Genomic DNA, 17,138 nt, shown 5'->3' with positions numbered 1-17,138 from the left:
TTGCGTGATGAATTCTTCTCTACAGGACTCCCGTGCGAATTCGTGATGGCCCCTTTCACCATAAAATTGCCGCATTTACATCAGATCCTCAGGTTATAAAAAAAAATTATAATAAAAATACTGACTGTTCGGCTAATGGATACCATTTCTCATTAAGAAAAGACATTTTTTTTAATTCAGAACAATTTCTGTTTCAGGAACGGTAAGCTAGAACGCTCATCTGAAATTTCCAAGCTTGTTATTACGGAAAGTTAAACGAATTCGGAACTATCTTTACAACGGTAATATTTTACTCATTGATCAGACAACTAAAAACGACATTGAGAAGTCATTTTCGCTGTTATTAACAGGGGACAATACATATCGACACTGAGCCGTGAAGGGAAATGCGACGACTTGTCCTTCATCCACTTCCATTTAAATTTCGTCTACTGCGCTGTACCTTATCACCCCAAGGTAGGAACTTCTGACGTGTTCTTTTTCTGTAGTGCTCGGATGTGACGTGACGCAATGCCCTCAGTCATCAAGCTATGAATTCCACGAACGGAAGAATAATAGCAATGTGGGTGACTCGTTTTTTGTCCCATCATTTTGTTCCCACCAACACTTTCTATGATGAAAAGGTGGAATGTATTTTATCTCTTTTGAGGTGATAAGTGAAAGCTATAGTTCACTGTTGAAATGAGCTTAAGAACACCAGTGTGGATTGATGAGAAAAAAAATTGTAATTTGCGGAAACTTCCTACCTCAATATGGGGGCCGACAAGGCACTAAACCCGCATTTGTTCCATCTGATTGAAGTTATAGGTCACTGTTTCTGTTAAAGGAAAATAACAGAATTTTTTGTTATTATTTGATCAGACGCGGGAGAAAGTCGTGTTACATCATACAACCCCCATGACCCGTTTAACTTTAATTCTGGCTTTGCGTTTACACGTCTTTTGAGTCCTTACTTAATTGAAATCCGATAGCCATGCATAGCATACTCATAAACTTTAATAGTGCAATCATAGCGCACGTTTTAAGAATTATTTATGTTTTATGGCGACTTTTTCTCTTTGTAATTGATACAAAGATGGTACAATTCAGTCTAAGTTGATTAATTGTAAGTGGTTAGTGAAAATTCGTGGTTTCTCATCCATTGTTTTCCTACGGTATAACATTCAGTAGGAGAAACAGCAAAACTGGTTTTCGTCTACGTTTCACCATCAATCTTCCACACCTAGTGCGCTGGTGGCATTTGAAAGAAAATTAAAAGGCAAATTGATTTCCTATTGATAGCCATTATTGTGGCGAGTAACAAAATAACTCTGGTGACATACAGAAAAAAGGGTTGGAAATGAGGTCATTTGATGGAAAGAAACTGCAGAAAGTTTTCGACCAGTATATTTTTTTCCACCTCCGTTTTTTATAATGTGATATCTCAATTCCGCTTCATATTGACTGGTCTGGAGGAACACTGATACGGTGAGAGAGTAAAAGTTGGCTGGACAGGTCAACATGTTTATTGGTTCCCAGTCGCGTCCTGTGTCGTTCCGCAGTATAAAAAGGGGCCCGAATTTGAAAGATTCATCACCAATCGTCTTTTGACCGTTCAGTTGCTTAGACATACAAGTTCTTCTGAAGCTTTCTTGGAAATCTCATTCGTCTACAATGAAATTTGCAGTGGTAAAGTCTTAAACCTATTCGGTTTTTCATTTCTAAGAAATTTAATGTTTACATATTGTTAATTTCTGAAAGATTTTTGCCATCGCTGTGGCATGCGCTATGGCCGCGCCGCCAACCACAAGCGCAGGCCAATCTGCCACTTCCAATTCCGCATCCTCAGTCAGCGATGACGCAGATGGAGTCGTGAAACGATCCCCTGCTTCCTCTATGGTAAACCAAAATGCCAAGCAGATTGTTAGGAGACGACCAGTTAGTCTCATAGACGCTAATGGCAAACTAGTTGATCTTGGTAAAATATTCTTTATCATTTTCAAGTCAACCACTTTTACTTAGTAAGTTTTTGTTTCAGACGACGACGATTTACAGATAGTAACCGCGGATTTGTCTGGACGACAAGTTAGTTTCCAACCTAAACAAAATGTGGTTAACCGCGTCCCAGTGAGGCAATCCAATGTAGGATCTGTCTCCACCTCTGGACAAGCCACTGGTGACATAATCTTCGTCAGCGACGATAGCAGAGAAATTGATGACCTAGACGATCTTGATGATCTCGATGATTTGGCTATAATTTCGCCTAATCGCTTGAGCTCTTTTCCGTTCGTGAATGGACAAAACGCTGCCCGTCTTGTCTCTCAATCTTCCATTTTTAATCCGTCGACTTCCTTTGTCAGAACGCCCCTTCGCCCGACGAGAATGAAGCCAAGATTCGTTCAGTCGGCTTCGACTTGTACTTGTCCTCCACAACGTGAATCGGCTTTCCAATTCTCAAGATTTCCCCAACAATCGTTCAACCGATTTTCCCAGTTTGGAAGGTTTCCCTTCGTCTCTTCTTTTCCTGGTGTCCAGTTCGTCTTTGACGACTGATCTAAACTTTATGTTCTAGATTTTGGGTTGAGGTTTTTCTTTTATGGTTTCCCTATCCATTATCAAATTTTGCACCCTTTGCGTTCTCTTACCCGTTTAGATTTCATGGCTTGCAGACGGAAACAAATAACTTGTTTGATATTCTCTCAAATTTCAAAGAAATGTTTGTACTGTAGTAAACCGGAGTGTTCGTATGACAATATAATAATCTGTAAAGAAAATTTTTGCCATGATTCATTGCTGATGTTGAGCAACCTATGAAACATCAACGCTAAAGCTTCACATTGAAGTAATAATGCTTTAAAAGCATAAAGATTTTCTTTTAGTGATGTGCGATAATAATTATTGTTGGGATATCCCTACTAAAAAAAATAATCGTTGATGCATGGTTTTAAAAGTAGTTTTCTAACTTGCTTATACGTACTTTGATTCTGCATGGATTTGCTTTTATTATTGATGAACCGAAGGGGTTAATTGCTGAGGTCATGTGTCAAAGTGGGAACTTTTATTTATTTATTATTCTATTTCATTTATTTATTCTTTTACATATTTTTTAACATTTAATGCGTATCGGATAAGTCATCGTAAAAAAATGTGGTATAATTAGGAATTATAATGCCACATTTTAACGTTGTTGAAAATAAGAAATTAGTGTGAAACCTGTGGATTTGTTAAGCTTTTGTGTCTCTTTACATGATACAATGATATAATGGGAGGGTATAGAACATAACTAGAACTTGGTGAATATGTTACGTTATATGTGATACAGTTCCAAAAACACCAGAAATTTCGTAGTATCAATTATTTTTGAACTTGAACAGGTAAAAAGTCGGAACTAGTTCCAACACTATCGTCAACCATCAATCTTATTCGAAAGGTGCTGGTTGTGACAAAGTAAAACGGCAAATTGATTTCGTGCCGAAAGTTATTTTTGTTGGCTTGAAAGATGAATTATGAAATGGCGGCAGTGCGACAAACTGAGCAAAGTGGTGGGAATGAGGCCAGCATATGCAATCGAAACAAAGAAATGGCAGGATATATCACTTTACATTTTTGGTTATCACAACTTGTTTTTGCTAGCCTATATTCCACCAGCATACTTTTTTTTCCTCTTATAAAGTGGGCGATGTCTCAATACCGCTTTATACTATAGTGACCAGATTTGGGGGACATTGATACTATGCGAGAGTAAAAGTTGGTTGGACAGGTCAGCACGTGATCATGTTGGTTTTAGAGTCGGTTCCTGTATCGATCTGTTGTATAAAAGGGAACAGTATTTGGTTGATACATCATCATTCGTCTTCTGACTGTTGAGTTGAAATTCTTCAGCATCCTTTTCGTTTACTATGAAGTTCGCAGTGGTAAGACTTACATTTTCATATCCGTTTAAATTTAAGTTATAATTTGACAACACTCGAAAACAAAATTATTATTTTTCTTTCAATTGCAAAAGATTTTTGCCGCCGCCGTGGCCTGTGCCATGGCAGGACCCCAATCCAGCAACTCCGAGACGTCCGTAAGAAACTACTCGGATGGAATTATGAAAAGATCCTCTACTTCTACTTTGGGAAACCAAATCGGCCAGAATCCTGTTGTAAGAAAACGTCGAGTCAATGTCTTGGATGCCAATGGAAAGCTGGTTGATTTTGGTAAATTCTTTTTATTTCGAAGTGAACGTTTCACCCATTCCATTTTTTTTTTTTTTAATTTAGACGATGACGATTTCCAAATTATCACCACAGATTTGTCTGGAAGACAAGTTAATTTCCAAGCTAAACAAAATACCATTCCTGTTAACCGATTCCCGATGAGGCCATCCAATGTAGGATCTGTCTCCACCTCTGGACAAGCCACTGGTGACATTATCTTCGTCAGCGACGATAGCAGAGAAATTGATGACCTAGACGATCTTGATGATCTCGATGATTTGGCTATTATTTCGGCTGATCGCTTGAGCTCTTTCCCGTTCGTGAATGGACAAAACGCTGCCCGTCTTGTCTCTCAATCTTCCATTTTTAATCCGTCGACTTCCTTTGTCAGAACGCCCCTTCGCCCGACGAGAATGAAGCCAAGATTCGTTCAGTCGGCTTCGACTTGTACTTGTCCTCCACAACGTGAATCGGCTTTCCAATTCTCAAGATTTCCCCAGCAATCGTTCAACCGATTTTCCCAGTTTGGAAGGTTTCCCTTCGTCTCTTCCTCTCCTGGTGTTCAGTTCATCTTTGACGACTAGCTACAATTGTATGAACTAAAGTTTTGGTCAAGGTTCTCCTTTTATATCGTTTCCCTATCCATTTAAAGGCCTACTATCCATTTATTGTAACCAAATTCGGCTTTCAATGCATTATCTTATTTGTTTTCAGATGAAGAACAAATCAACAAATAAAAAACATGCTTGTTATTCTCGAAATATAAAGGACATTTTAGAAACAGACAATGTTCATTCTTATCATGTTTATTTAGACGAAACCCCCTACTGCCCAGGTTTGCTTACCGGAAGCAGAGAGGTAGTAACAAGTTACTATTTTGTTAGTACTGTGTTCAGAGCTATAGTTGTATGTGGCTATATACTATCTCATTGTTATGTTACCAGAGTATCAATCAATTCATCATGGTATATCATCAGCTCTGATGTCTGAGGTTACTATATCCATTTTATATATCGTATGACAAAATTGACAATGGTTATGTTTACATCGGCTATAATGACAATGGTTAATGCTTGGACACTGAGGACATCTGGCGGCCAGATTTGTATTCAATTTTGGGGCTTAGGCTAGGCGGCTAGCCCTTTAGCCCTACCTTCTTCTTCTTGGTTTTTCTGTCAGCAACTCAGAAGGAATGGACATTGCTAGGCCATGTCTGTTAGTGAGTCAGTCTGTTCTTTGAAGCGTAGGTGAGTAAGCCGCCATTTTTCCTCGTTGGGTTTTCTGTTAGCTGGGTTTATTGGCCGATGTATTTCTATTTGGGATTAGTTGACGATTGTGAACGCAATTAATTTGTTTTTTTTTTGCGTGAAGTTATCCCGAAAGTTTAAATGCCATTTTGTATGTGTAGATGAAACTTAATGCTAGCAGATTTTGTAACCATGCTGTCCACCACATCCAGATCCCAGAAGCTGAATAACATTTAACATGTACAATGTTTTTAAATTTGAATTTGTTGATTAACATTATACAAATTTGGATCATGGCATTTATGATGTTGTTTGCAGGCACCTGTTAAAATATGGAACTTAACAGTTCTCTAGTAGGCCAGATCGCCTGAGCTTGCTTCTTAGACGAAGGTACGCTATTATCCTTTGATAGGGGTTTTGATGTTAGCTGGGTTGTTTGCTGGGAATCTGGGATTCAGAGTTTTAGACTTTGTCATGTCTTCTTCCAGTTGGATCTGGATGGTTCATGTTGAGTGTTTGCTACTTTCTCAGTGGTGTTATAGATTCAATTAAATTCCATTTCTCGTGTAGTAACCTTGGAAGTGTTTTGTGTCATTTTTTATGTGTAGATGAATTTTGAAGCTCAAGATTTTGAAACCATTCTGTCCAGTGTCCACCACGTCGTCCAGAGGCCTGGGAGTAACATTTCACATGTGCAGTGCCTGCTTGCTTTCGATAATGCCTTGGCAATAAATGCATGTATTTGGCTCATTTGATCCTAACTCTGGAAACTAGACAATGTTTCACCCATCAAATTGGTTAAGCTGAACTCAGTTCCCCTGATAGATTTGTTTGGAAAATTCAGCAGTTGGCTGGCCATATGCCACATCTACCTAGAGTATATCAAATGGCAAGCGCAATCTACCTCTGGCCATCCCCAAAGAAACTTGTGTAAATTTTATATGTTAACTTTTTGTTTCGGATTTGTCTAATTAGTTCGTTATTCATTCGACAGGTTTTAACTGATAAATTGTTGATCAAGACTTTCGTCGCCAGTGCATCCATCCTTCCAGTACAACAAGTTGCATCAGTTCCACAGCTAACAAAAGATTTCACCAGGAAAATTAGAAGTGGATAAACTCTTCTCTTTAAGTAAGAGCAGACATATAATTTAATAGAACCAAAACTAATCAATAAGTTTTACCTTTCTTCTCATTCAGTTCGCATTTAACAGCGCCATTGGGGCACCTTTGATAAACAAGTGAAGTAGTACGTCCTACCATCGACACCAAAATCGACTCCTGTAGGATGTAAAGGAACAAATTCGTATTTTCAAGTTTGCGATAATGGCAATCCAGTCTCTCGACTGAGAACAACTCCAACTGGGAACAAACTGTCTTTCCCCGTCAGCTGATTGACCGCATTTAGTCATCTTCAATTTGATTCTCTTGACAGTAATTGTGAAGCATGAGCGACAGTCGGGAACAGCAACAGTGGCCTTCCATGGAAATGATCTCCAGTTCAGCAGCTGCTGCCGATTAATCTTCGGATCACGAGCTTATTCGCCCTTTCTGTTTTTTTGCTAATTATTTGTTTGGCCGGTTGCGTCGACTCCATTTGCTGCCCTTGTCACCGCACTACTTCCGCCACTAGACGCCAAGTGGGAAAAGGACTTCAAACGTTTTATTCATCGTTAATATTTTGCAGTCAACAGTACTACGGGAAAGAGCCGACAGCTAAAGGTGACACTTTCGTATTTCCTGTGATTTTTCCCCTCTCAATTTTCTTCGCCAAACGTCTTGCGATAGGTAATTGATCTGGCTTCCCCTTCATTGTTTTTCTGAAGTTTTTTTTTTCTCTTTTAAATGCTGCGGTGCATTAGTGTTAGTAGATGTCGGAGTGAGAGTTCGTTAGGTTAGTAGGAGGAGGTTAGTATATGCATTATTATGTATATGAGTTATTTTTTTACAGACGGCCATAGGTAATATTGAGGGACATAACATAGACATATGGGACATCAACGAATATGTGGAGGGGTTTGAAAGGTTGTCATAACCATTAAGCCATGGTCGCACAACCGGTTAGAACTCTATCCGGAAGTTGTCCCTAACCGTACAACGGATGTGGCTCAGGGTGTTATGAAATATTTGGTTTTTATTTTGTGTTTTTCAGTCTGCCCCCAATTCTCCTAATCCGGATAACGAAGTTCTTTTTTCCCATAGGGAATTGCGCCGGACCACTCCCGACCTGCTTGTGACTTATCTCTAAATCGATATTTTCGATGTGAAAACGGTGCGACACAGGAAGAAGAAATGAAGAGAAGGCATTGCCATCGTGTATCTACCTTGTGGTATCTGTTGTTTCAAATACGAATTTTTCTTGTAACGCTCATCTTTATTGTTTCAAGGTTCGTGGTATTGAGTTCGACCCGGTGGTGCAGCACTTCTACTGGATATACGTGAGTTCACAAACAATTCGTCGTGCGCTAGATAACAGGACCCAGGCTTCAGTTGTTGTGGCCAATCCAACACGAGTTCTCTTTTGGAGTTGCTCTAGGTTAAATGCGATCAACGCTACCAGAATCGGTAGTCATATTTCTGTTGGTATCCTGGTTGGAGGTCCGTCTCCACCAACTTGCCGTCCCAAATCTATTGGTGCCGTATACGACGTCAATAATCGCGACAAGATAAGAGAAATAGATATCGACCAACCTTCAGCGCTGACTATCGACACAGAAGAGAAGATGACATTTTGAGCTGACACCAAACAACCGCAGGCAGTTGACCTCTTCTAACTTAGTTAAGCCTACAGGATTAACAGTTCACGGACAGCACAATTATTTGTTGAAGAAAGAAGGCGGCGGAGAAAACGACGTTCCATTCCCTGGAGGTACGCAGATATTGGAAACGAGTGATCGAATACAATTAAGTTGTGTTGAAGAGTGGCCAGCTATAAATCACAAATAGATCATCCGAGTCCGAGCATATGGAATAAGAATCATTCAGATCACATAGATGAACTATCAGCCCAAATCAGAAAATGCAACTGACAACCGGTGAAGTTTTGTTCGCGCTGTAGAATAACGGAAACATCTCCAACTCGTCTACCGATTTCCGATGGAGCTCTGCTATGACCCATGTTAGTTCTAAGGTATCAAAGTGTTCTTTAGTTTAATGAATTGAATGATAGTTTGGTGAACATTTTCCCAAGTTCTCTTTTATTTCTCTATTTCCTAAATGATACCAGGTTAATTGCATGTTGGGATGTTTCGTCACATGCATTTTTTCTAAAATTCTGTGTAAATGTTTGATAATCTTTGTTTCTTTTACTTTCAGCAGGAAAAAATTAAGAGTTGTGCAGCCTACTGTCCACTTTAGTTCAAAATCATTCTATTCTACTGAATGTGCCATCAAAATAATACAGGTAACAACCAAAATTAGATTTATTAAAGTAATTGCTGAAACTTATTATTTTCATCCTTTATAAGGATTCATCTCTCATTCCATCTTCTGGAGAACCTAGGATAACTGATCGGTGGTTTATTCATGTATAAGTTCACTTGTCATGTCAGTGAACCACATCGTCCAATATCGCCAACCTGCAGAAGTAACTCATATGTAAGTGATCTGATAATCCTTATGGCGACGTTTTGAAGTAGTAGGGTGGTGGTTAGTTTTTTTTTTTTTTTACATTTTATCAACTTTTTGGTCTTGTATCTATGATAAGCAGTGGTTTTTGATGTTTGTTAAGTTTTTTTTTTTCTTCAAAAGGTTGGGTTAGAAATTTTCTCAAGGTTGGGGGCTTGGGGCAGTTTTTGGGGTTGGAATTTCCTTATGGCGACGTTTTGAAGTAATAGCCAATGAAACGAAGGTGGTAAATTTTTTTTCTACGTTTTATAAATATTACGATTACAAGTTGTTGATTTTTGTTATAAGGTAGGGTTAAAATTTTTTGTTCAAAAGGTTGGGGCATGGGTTGGGGTTAGAATTTTGTCAAAAGGTGGGGTTAAAATTCGTCCACCAGAGGGGTTTGGTGTTGGGTGTTGCAGTCAGTACATATGTCAAGGCATTCAGGTGCAGACTGTCGAACTGGGACGCTGCACGGTCTGCGTTTTAGCATGTCAGCGAACTTAAAAGTTTTGCATCGTGAAGATCAAAGGTATTTGCCTATTTCTTTTTGGTTGTCACCTGTGAATGCTATTGTGTAATGTGAATTAGATGCATTCTCTAGTCGTCTGTGAATCTGAAGGTTATTTTGTCTACAATTTTAGTCCCACTCCCAGTGAGTCGTCTGACCATGTGTCCTGAAAGTGCTGTCCGTATGCAGAAATGTCGTCTCGTACTAGAAAGTAGAAACTTGAATGGAATGGTAACTATTTTTTATGTTTTCCAAATTAAAACAAGTCTAATTCAATATATTCTGTATGGGATATTTCATCACATTTTCATCCATTTTCATTTTGCTTCAACTACACTAGACTAGAGAGTAAATTCATTTGTTTAATTGTGGTGTAATTCTTCATTAAATTTTAAGATGTGGTTTTACGTGATTGAATCTATACCTTTTTTTTTCAAATTAGTTTTGAATTTTCTGTTGTTGACATTGTAAAGCCTTTTTGTTGGAATTATATATTCATTGCGATTTTGTTTTGACAGCGCATCATATCTTGCTGAGTGGGTGTAGGAGAAGGGATATGATTGCTACTGTGGGGTATTTTTCCCAACTTGTTAAGCCATATCAACTGCTTGAGTTCTTCAATATTATTGTTTTGTGTGGTGAATTTACAGGTCTGAAAGCTTACAATATATACTTGTCAACTCCATGTGTTGTTGTGGAGTGCTCTACAATTTCTGAAGACTTTCACTGCATGTTGGGATGTTTTGTTACATGGAGAAGTACTTTAACTTTGAAGTAAGTTTTTTTTTCTATTCTGTTTGTGTTGGCTAATTTTAATGTTTCTCATCCACTTCAGGAGGAAATGTGCAAGGGCCATGCAGCTTACTGTCCAATATTTTGTTCAAAATAATTGTTTTCTACTGAATTCAAAAGCTTAAACAATCTTTTTCCGTAACTTTTGAAAGGTAGATTAATTCAAGCTGGTGACTGATGGTGTTTGCTGCTCAATGTGAAGATGGTGAAAGGAGTGCTTGACTCGGAATAAGCTGCTATTGTCTCTGGTGTTGGTGAATCTACATTCACTTTGCTTACGGTCTTCAACTTCATTGGACATGAGGTATGTACAGAAATGTTTTCTTGAAGATTAGAGCTAGTTTGTCTTTGACATGTCCAAATATTTTAGGTAAAGAATCAGTCAAACAAATGGTGCTGAAGCCTCTTGAAGAAAGATGATGGATTGCTGTTATATTAATCTTCTCATGCTTCCCCTAGGAATCATTTCAATTGTGAAGTAGCTATTCTTGTCCAAAGGTAAATTCCACTTGGGCAAATCATCTGATCTCGTCTGAGCTTGACTATTGTCTATTGTGCAGAAACCAAGTACTTGATAAAGAGTAATAATGTAAGTATAATCCTTAGAAGCGCGCTTTCAGTGTCGATGATTGAAGACTAGAGAGTAAATTCCTTTATTTACCTTTGGTGTAATTCTTAGTGAAATCCTAAGTTGTGGTTTTACGTAACTGAACCTACACATTTTTTCGAATTAGTTTTGAATTTTCTGTTCTTGACATTGTAGAGGTTATGTTTTCCTTTGGGGTGATGATGGGCAAATGTTGAGAATGATAAGTCAAAGGAATGAGCTAGAACAATTTTTTTGGTAGCATGAAACTGTACTTTGATAGAAATTTAAAGAAGCATGGCTTGCTTGTCTTTCCTTCCGAGACGTTCTTGGATAGCGTTCACCTCAGTCATTGTGAGTTACTTTCTTACCTGACAATTTACTATTCTAATTCATACTTTACAATTTACCAATGAAATTCTGTGCTATGTGAAATATTAGGTAACATTGACAGTTCCTTCAATTTATATTTGGCAATTCAATTTGATCATGCGACCTGCCTTCCCAAAATGTCGTCTCTTGCTGTATGTTGCATGTTTCGTCAAAAGATGAGTTATTTTCTCGTCATTCGTCTAAGCTGCACCGATAGTGAACCAATTTAAAGCAAGTAAGTGAATCGTGAGAGTTTGGAGTGTTTGAAAAGCCCATTTGCTAATCTATTTCAATCTATTTGTTAAAGCAGGTGATTTCCTTTTCTCCACAGTGTGGTCGCTGCCGTGCCATGAAGACGGTCTTGTGCCATGTGAGGGTCCTATTATGTTGCAAGACAAATGTGTTGAAAGGAGGGAATCTGTTAAGGTAATTAAGGACTTGTTAGCTAATTCCAGTAGGTTAGTACCTTTGTTTATAAAGCTTTGTCACATATTATTTCATGTTTCCAATTAAGAAAGTTTTTGTAGAAATTATTTTTTACATTTGTAACTTATAAAATGTTTTGTTTTCTAGTTTAGTAATGCACCTGGCTTTTGCAGACATCCACTCGAGTTAACAATTGGAAAGTATCTATCGATCTGTGTGTATAGATATAGTACTTACCTAATAATCTGACCACTTTGGCTTCAACTGCAGTCCATTTGGCTGAAATGTTGTCCATTGTTACCTGTGTGGGTTGATTGTAGGTATATCCCATTCAGATACTTAAATTGTATAAATATCCCTGCAATAATGCAATTGATTTTCTAAATTATGTTCAGGTGTTCCACGCCATGTTCAGGACATGGCAAAGGCTGTACTTCATTGCTGTCATGCAGGTGATTTTGTTGCAGCCAGCTGGTGAAAGCGAGTTCAAGTCAAATTTAGCTGAAGCTTCTGGAAGTAGTCTACATTGCTGGTGTCATCCTGAAGAGGGGTAGTGTTACTTGCAGTGTAACAGCAACAAAGACATTTGAAAAGGTAGTTTGTTTATGATTATCGGCTGTAATTGGGGAAGATTCATGAAGTCTGATCAAAATATTGTAGGGGGGGAGAGTTTTCGTGAAAAGATAGTAGCCTGCTTGATCAATCTGAGCTGACTTGTAAGTTTCTTTTGATGAAACTAAAACCAAAATACCCTTTCTAATAACTTTTTATGCAATCTTGTCTTCCGACTCGCTAAAGATTTTGCTTCTGCTCTTGCATTTCATCTAAATTTTAATTTTGTGACATGATTGTTTTCTTTCTTGTCTTACATTGTTTTTACATCTAGTTAATGATTATGCTTTTATCCCAACAGGACTTGGTGACAGTGTTAAATTAAATGTCAATCTGCTGCATGTATTTCATGAAGCCGGTGTTTTCCAGAAATGTTGCAGGGAGACTTGGAGCATAGATGCAAGATAACTTCTGAAATGGTATTTTATGAGTTAATTATTGTAACACGGGAAGTGTGTAATTTTATTGGAAACTAATAATCAGTCATAATTGATACAACTGCCAACTATGATATCTGTTTTTTTTTTTTTCTCACAGGAGTTGGTGGAAATGGAAGGTGGTTTTGCTGTCTGGTTTCTGTTCAAGCTGTTGTTATGCTGTATCTGCTGAAATTTTTGAAGTAGCTGATGCTGATGTTATCCTACAGTTGGTTTTCCAGTGCAATTTTGTTTGTCTACTAAAATATTTTGTCTTATTTGTTTTCATCTGTGTAGTTTATAATTCAAACTATTTGATATTTTGGTTATCAATGTGGTATGTTGCAGATTATGTTGGTGAAAGTACTTTGTGCGGTTGTCTTCGTTGTCTTAAAGCAATGTTTCAATTATTTACTTCATACTTGAAACCTAAAACTGAAATTACTTGTTTAATTTTGTAAACTTAATTGCTGTTTCAGCAAATCATGTATAAAACTCGTTAAATATACAATTAAACGTTCAAATTCGAAATCAAAATTTATATAAATTCAAATAAAATTTAAAAAAAAATTTACAAATAAAATTTAAAAAAAATTTTATTAAATAAAATTAATTTTAATTGAATAAAATATAAATTTGATTAAATTATTTGTTATTAAATTAAATATAATTTGATTAAGTAAAATTTCCCAAATTTATCAAAAATTTAATAAACAGAGCGTCCGGTACAAGACATTTGATTATTAGTACAAGTTTTAAAACAATTTATACCCAAATAAAACAAACCTAACCAACTTCTTTTGTGTTATTTGGGAGATAAATTGCTTTAAAAACTCGCACATGGAGTCAATCAAGACAGGGGGAAACTGCCATAATTGACTGCAGACAGGGATTGGAAGGAGAAACCGGAAAAAGAGCGAAGAGTTGAGGAACAGTTATTACGAGAACGATTAATCATATAGTAGGCTTCCGGCTTAGCTTGCAAGTTCCCCGTTCGACCAGCACACTCTTTTCCTCCTGGTTGTCATTGGTTTTCACCAATGGATGAAGTCCATGATAAGTAGCGAAGGAGTTACTCTGTAGACAGAATGAACATTTATTAGGACAGTTATTTTAAATAAAATTTTAGCGACAGAAAGCAATACCTCAAATCAAGATGGCCTGTTTACACTTTCATGAAGTAAAAGGGGATATTCAAGGGCAGCAGCCAACGGGTTACCTTGACTGTATAGTAATTGTCTTTTTTGTTCAATGGACATGACTTCTCATAAAATCTGTCAGGTTGCATTAGAAAACTTAGAACCTGTAAATAAAAAATAAAGTTGATGATGCTTCTATGATCTAAAAGAATAATTAAACTTAAAACATTAGATAGATGTAAGTGCAGAACAATACTTTAAATGCATATAAGACTGCAACAAAATAAGTTCAGTGACATGACAAGTAAACTTACACACTAAAGCACCAATCGGTTATCCAAGGTTCTCTAGAAGATGGAATGAGAGATTGGTCCATGCGTGGGGTTGGTGATCTGGCAAAGTCCCATAGAATGATTCAGCTGATAATAGTGATGAAAATCCTAATAAAAGATGAGAAGAATATATGTTCCAGCAATACTGTACTATAAAGCTAGCATTGGTTGTTACCACTCTGTCATTTGGATGACATATTCAATAGGATACCAGGATTTTGAACACAATAGTTGACAGTACAGGCTTCATGCACCTTTCACATTTTCTCCTGAAAAGGATGAGAAATGATGATGTTATTAAACACATAAACGGTAAAGAACACATGCCAAACAAATTGCACACGAAATCTAGTCAATTTACCAACGCATTCATTGCTAATTTTTGAAGAAAATAGCTGTAGCTGAACTTTTGACAACGAGCCGCCATAAGCCCATAATATCTGACACAACAAACAACATTCTTTCACGCCATCTATTTGACACGTCCAAAACTCACTATCTTAAGGACCTGCCTTAGATAGTCAAAAAAGTTATAAAAGTAATCAAAAAGACCATTTATGTTTGCTTAAATTAGCAAGGAGTGTTTAGAATTCTACAGAGAACAAAGCTCACTTGCTAGTTTTATGCAAATTTTCCGGAAGTATACCGGAAGTAAGCGATAGCTCCTTAACAATTGAGCTGTCGTCAAAATAAACTAAATATTCGTGATCTACGTGAAATTTGGGGTCGATTAGGTGTGATTTAAACGAAATCCAAATTTTGGCCAAAATCGAGAATTTTCCTGAACTATAGTTCAGGAAAATTCTAAAAACCGGAAGTACGCTTTCGTAAAAAATAAAACATGAACTTTACCACAAATTTGACGAGGATCACGAATATGTGGTTCTTTTGTACCTCGGATGAATATTTACTGAACTACTAACTGAAAACAGAAAACCGGAAGTAGAAAAAAAAAACACATTATTAAAAATCTAACAAGTGAGCTTTGTTGTCGAAACAGAAACTGACTGTTATCACAAAAAATTTTCTTGAAGTAGAATCGAGAAATTTTTTTAGAGATGTGCAAAGTAAGCGTAACTATACTGATTCTGACAGGTAAAAAATGATCAAAGGCTATGCCGTCTAGCGCCAGAAAAAGAAACGTTTAACAGTAAGTAACATGAAAAAAATGTCCGCTCTAGCTCGTTGACACTCAATGCTCAATTGAAAGAACTAACAAACAAAGGCTTTGTGTACTCACGTAGTATTCTCCTCTTCAAATTTGTATCTCGTCTAGTCGTCTTCACCCAAAAATGAAAAAGCCACTACCGCAGCTTTACACATCAAACAGACGAAATCCTTAAGGTGATAATGCTTCTACAATGAGGGGCATGACATTCACTATTGTGTCTCTTCTGTTAGTGATTCCAGATTGTTGACGAAATATCGTCTTCTGCTACCTCTAAGTATCACCCTTTTAGCTTTAGTCCTGTCATTCTGCACTGAGCCTTACCTGTGATAAATCTTTCTTTTCTTCTTTCGATGGCCATTGATGATTAGAGAGCAGCATAGGAATGTGACAGCTTTGTCTGGGCTAAATGCCCTACGATAGAATGGAATTCTCTTGGAAAACTTTTTCTGCTCCTAAATTACACAATACACATAATAATTTACTTCAAAAATTGAAAACAGATTTAGATTTTGAGGTAAGTTGAACCGTTTTTAATAAATAGATAACACAACATTTAGCTAATGGTTCTTGTTGCATTCTTGACTTGATGTTTTCAGAAATTTTAGCTGACGTTTTTGTGTGACCTAGGTGCTTGTGACAATAGATATCAAATGGGTCAATCCAATAATGTAAGATGTCTTCCAAAGCTAAATAGTTTCTACTGTCATTTAATGTTTATAATAATATTTCAGGTTAACTTCCCTCATCGTCAAATCATAGTAAATCTTCAAGATATTGATGCCTTCCCCAGATCCAATTCTTTGCTGCCTTCTCTTTTGCAGACAGCAGCAAAATAATGCTGCAACTTAAGAGCTTGTGGTGACTGCCACTTAGTTCTAATTTAGGACAATGTGACATTGAGGTATTGCTTGGTGTCACTACAATATGGTTTGAAAATTATATCTAAGTATTCTCTCTTTTCAGGGTAATCCCTCACCAATGTTAGAGTTGTTTGGAAACTGAAGAGATATTGCTGGAACTGAAGACTGATAATTTGTATAGATATGTAGATAAATCACAAGCGCATATCTAGGCTCCCTTCTTTTCTGTGGCACCGTTTCCCTAACTAACCACTAACCAACACCCGCCGGTGGTCACTCACTCGCTTCGACAACCAGGAGGAAGGGAGTTCGCTGATCGAACGGGGACTTGCAAGACGCATGATCCGATGAAAACTTTAGGAGGGTCATGAGTCTAAGCCGGAAGGCCACTGTGATTAATCGCTCTCGTAAAAACTGTTCCTCAACTCTTCGCTCTTTTTCCGGTTTCTCTTAATCACGGCCGGGTAATCTTCCTGGTCCAGTCAATCAAGGCAGTGTCTCCCCCGCCTTGATTGACTACAATTTGAACCGGACGGTCAGTTTATTGAATTATAATGTAATTTTGTTTTTCATTTTGTATTTCATGTGAATTTCTTTCGTACATAATGTAATTTTAAAATTTGATATAAATGAAAACAACAAATGAATATAATTCATTTCTTATGATTCTTACATAAGAAAACCTGTTGCTTACTCATTACTCAACCATGTTGACACAGAAAGATGTTATTTTTTGGGCGCAGACAGCTTTTTCTTCTAGCAGTTCTCGCTTACTTCAATCTATACTGCATAGTCGGAGACACAAATGACAAATAGAAACAAATATTACAAGCCAGTAACAATCAACATTATCAACATTCAAACTTGGTGTAACAGTAACAATAACAA

General features: G+C 37.2%; 1 protein-coding gene and 3 long non-coding RNA genes across 27 annotated transcripts; 3 read left to right on the top strand and 1 right to left on the bottom strand.

The window, feature by feature from the left end:
• The first annotated feature begins 270 nt into the window (after positions 1-270).
• On the top strand, positions 271-4,969 carry LOC124191081. Its single transcript, XM_046584061.1, has 4 exons — positions 271-281; positions 351-456; positions 3,986-4,181; positions 4,245-4,969. The coding sequence occupies exons 3-4, from the start codon at positions 4,013-4,015 to the stop codon at positions 4,763-4,765; spliced, it is 690 nt and encodes a 229-aa protein (XP_046440017.1). The 5' UTR covers positions 271-281; positions 351-456; positions 3,986-4,012; the 3' UTR covers positions 4,766-4,969.
• A 394-nt stretch (positions 4,970-5,363) lies between these two features.
• On the top strand, positions 5,364-13,272 carry LOC124191071. Of its 20 annotated transcripts, none has more exons than XR_006873268.1 (24): positions 5,364-5,428; positions 5,590-5,668; positions 5,747-5,818; positions 6,037-6,358; positions 6,423-6,559; positions 6,628-7,149; positions 7,630-7,757; positions 7,815-8,557; positions 8,743-8,830; positions 8,895-9,024; positions 9,678-9,775; positions 10,063-10,117; positions 10,195-10,318; positions 10,380-10,640; positions 10,707-10,834; positions 10,897-10,925; positions 11,206-11,276; positions 11,364-11,529; positions 11,602-11,720; positions 11,868-12,040; positions 12,116-12,314; positions 12,381-12,436; positions 12,634-12,751; positions 12,870-13,272. It is a non-coding gene; the product is annotated as an uncharacterized LOC124191071 (long non-coding RNA). The 20 variants fall into 20 exon arrangements; XR_006873266.1 differs by having other exon boundaries at positions 11,100-11,276; XR_006873271.1 differs by having other exon boundaries at positions 7,815-8,296; positions 8,374-8,557; positions 10,707-11,276.
• Positions 13,273-13,488: 216 nt separating this feature from the next.
• Positions 13,489-15,846, bottom strand: LOC124191069. Of its 3 annotated transcripts, none has more exons than XR_006873256.1 (5): positions 15,712-15,846; positions 14,395-14,488; positions 14,202-14,327; positions 13,894-14,051; positions 13,489-13,825 (listed from the first exon to the last, which is right to left on the bottom strand). It is a non-coding gene; the product is annotated as an uncharacterized LOC124191069 (long non-coding RNA). The 3 variants fall into 3 exon arrangements; XR_006873257.1 differs by lacking the exon at positions 15,712-15,846 and adding an exon at positions 15,460-15,493; XR_006873255.1 differs by lacking the exon at positions 15,712-15,846 and adding an exon at positions 14,581-14,863.
• LOC124191070 lies at positions 15,496-16,932 on the top strand. Of its 3 annotated transcripts, none has more exons than XR_006873259.1 (5): positions 15,496-15,563; positions 15,759-15,904; positions 15,987-16,058; positions 16,122-16,291; positions 16,354-16,846. It is a non-coding gene; the product is annotated as an uncharacterized LOC124191070 (long non-coding RNA). The 3 variants fall into 3 exon arrangements; XR_006873258.1 differs by lacking the exon at positions 15,496-15,563 and adding an exon at positions 15,588-15,664; XR_006873260.1 differs by lacking the exon at positions 15,496-15,563 and having other exon boundaries at positions 15,764-15,904; positions 16,354-16,932.
• The last annotated feature ends 206 nt before the right edge of the window (positions 16,933-17,138 follow it).

The sequence above is a fragment of the Daphnia pulex genome, chromosome 3 (assembly GCF_021134715.1).
Source record: "Daphnia pulex isolate KAP4 chromosome 3, ASM2113471v1".
Taxonomy (NCBI): domain Eukaryota; kingdom Metazoa; phylum Arthropoda; class Branchiopoda; order Diplostraca; family Daphniidae; genus Daphnia; species Daphnia pulex.
Note: the sequence above shows the minus strand (reverse complement) of the source record. Positions and strands in the feature narration are given on the sequence as shown.

Coding starts and splice junctions, on each gene's coding strand:
- LOC124191081 (XM_046584061.1), top strand. CDS start 4,013: ATGGCAGGACCCCAATCCAGCAACTCCGAGACGTCCGTAAGAAACTAC. Junction 4,182..4,244: donor TGGAAAGCTGGTTGATTTTG/GTAAATTCTTTT, acceptor TTTTTAATTTAG/ACGATGACGATTTCCAAATT.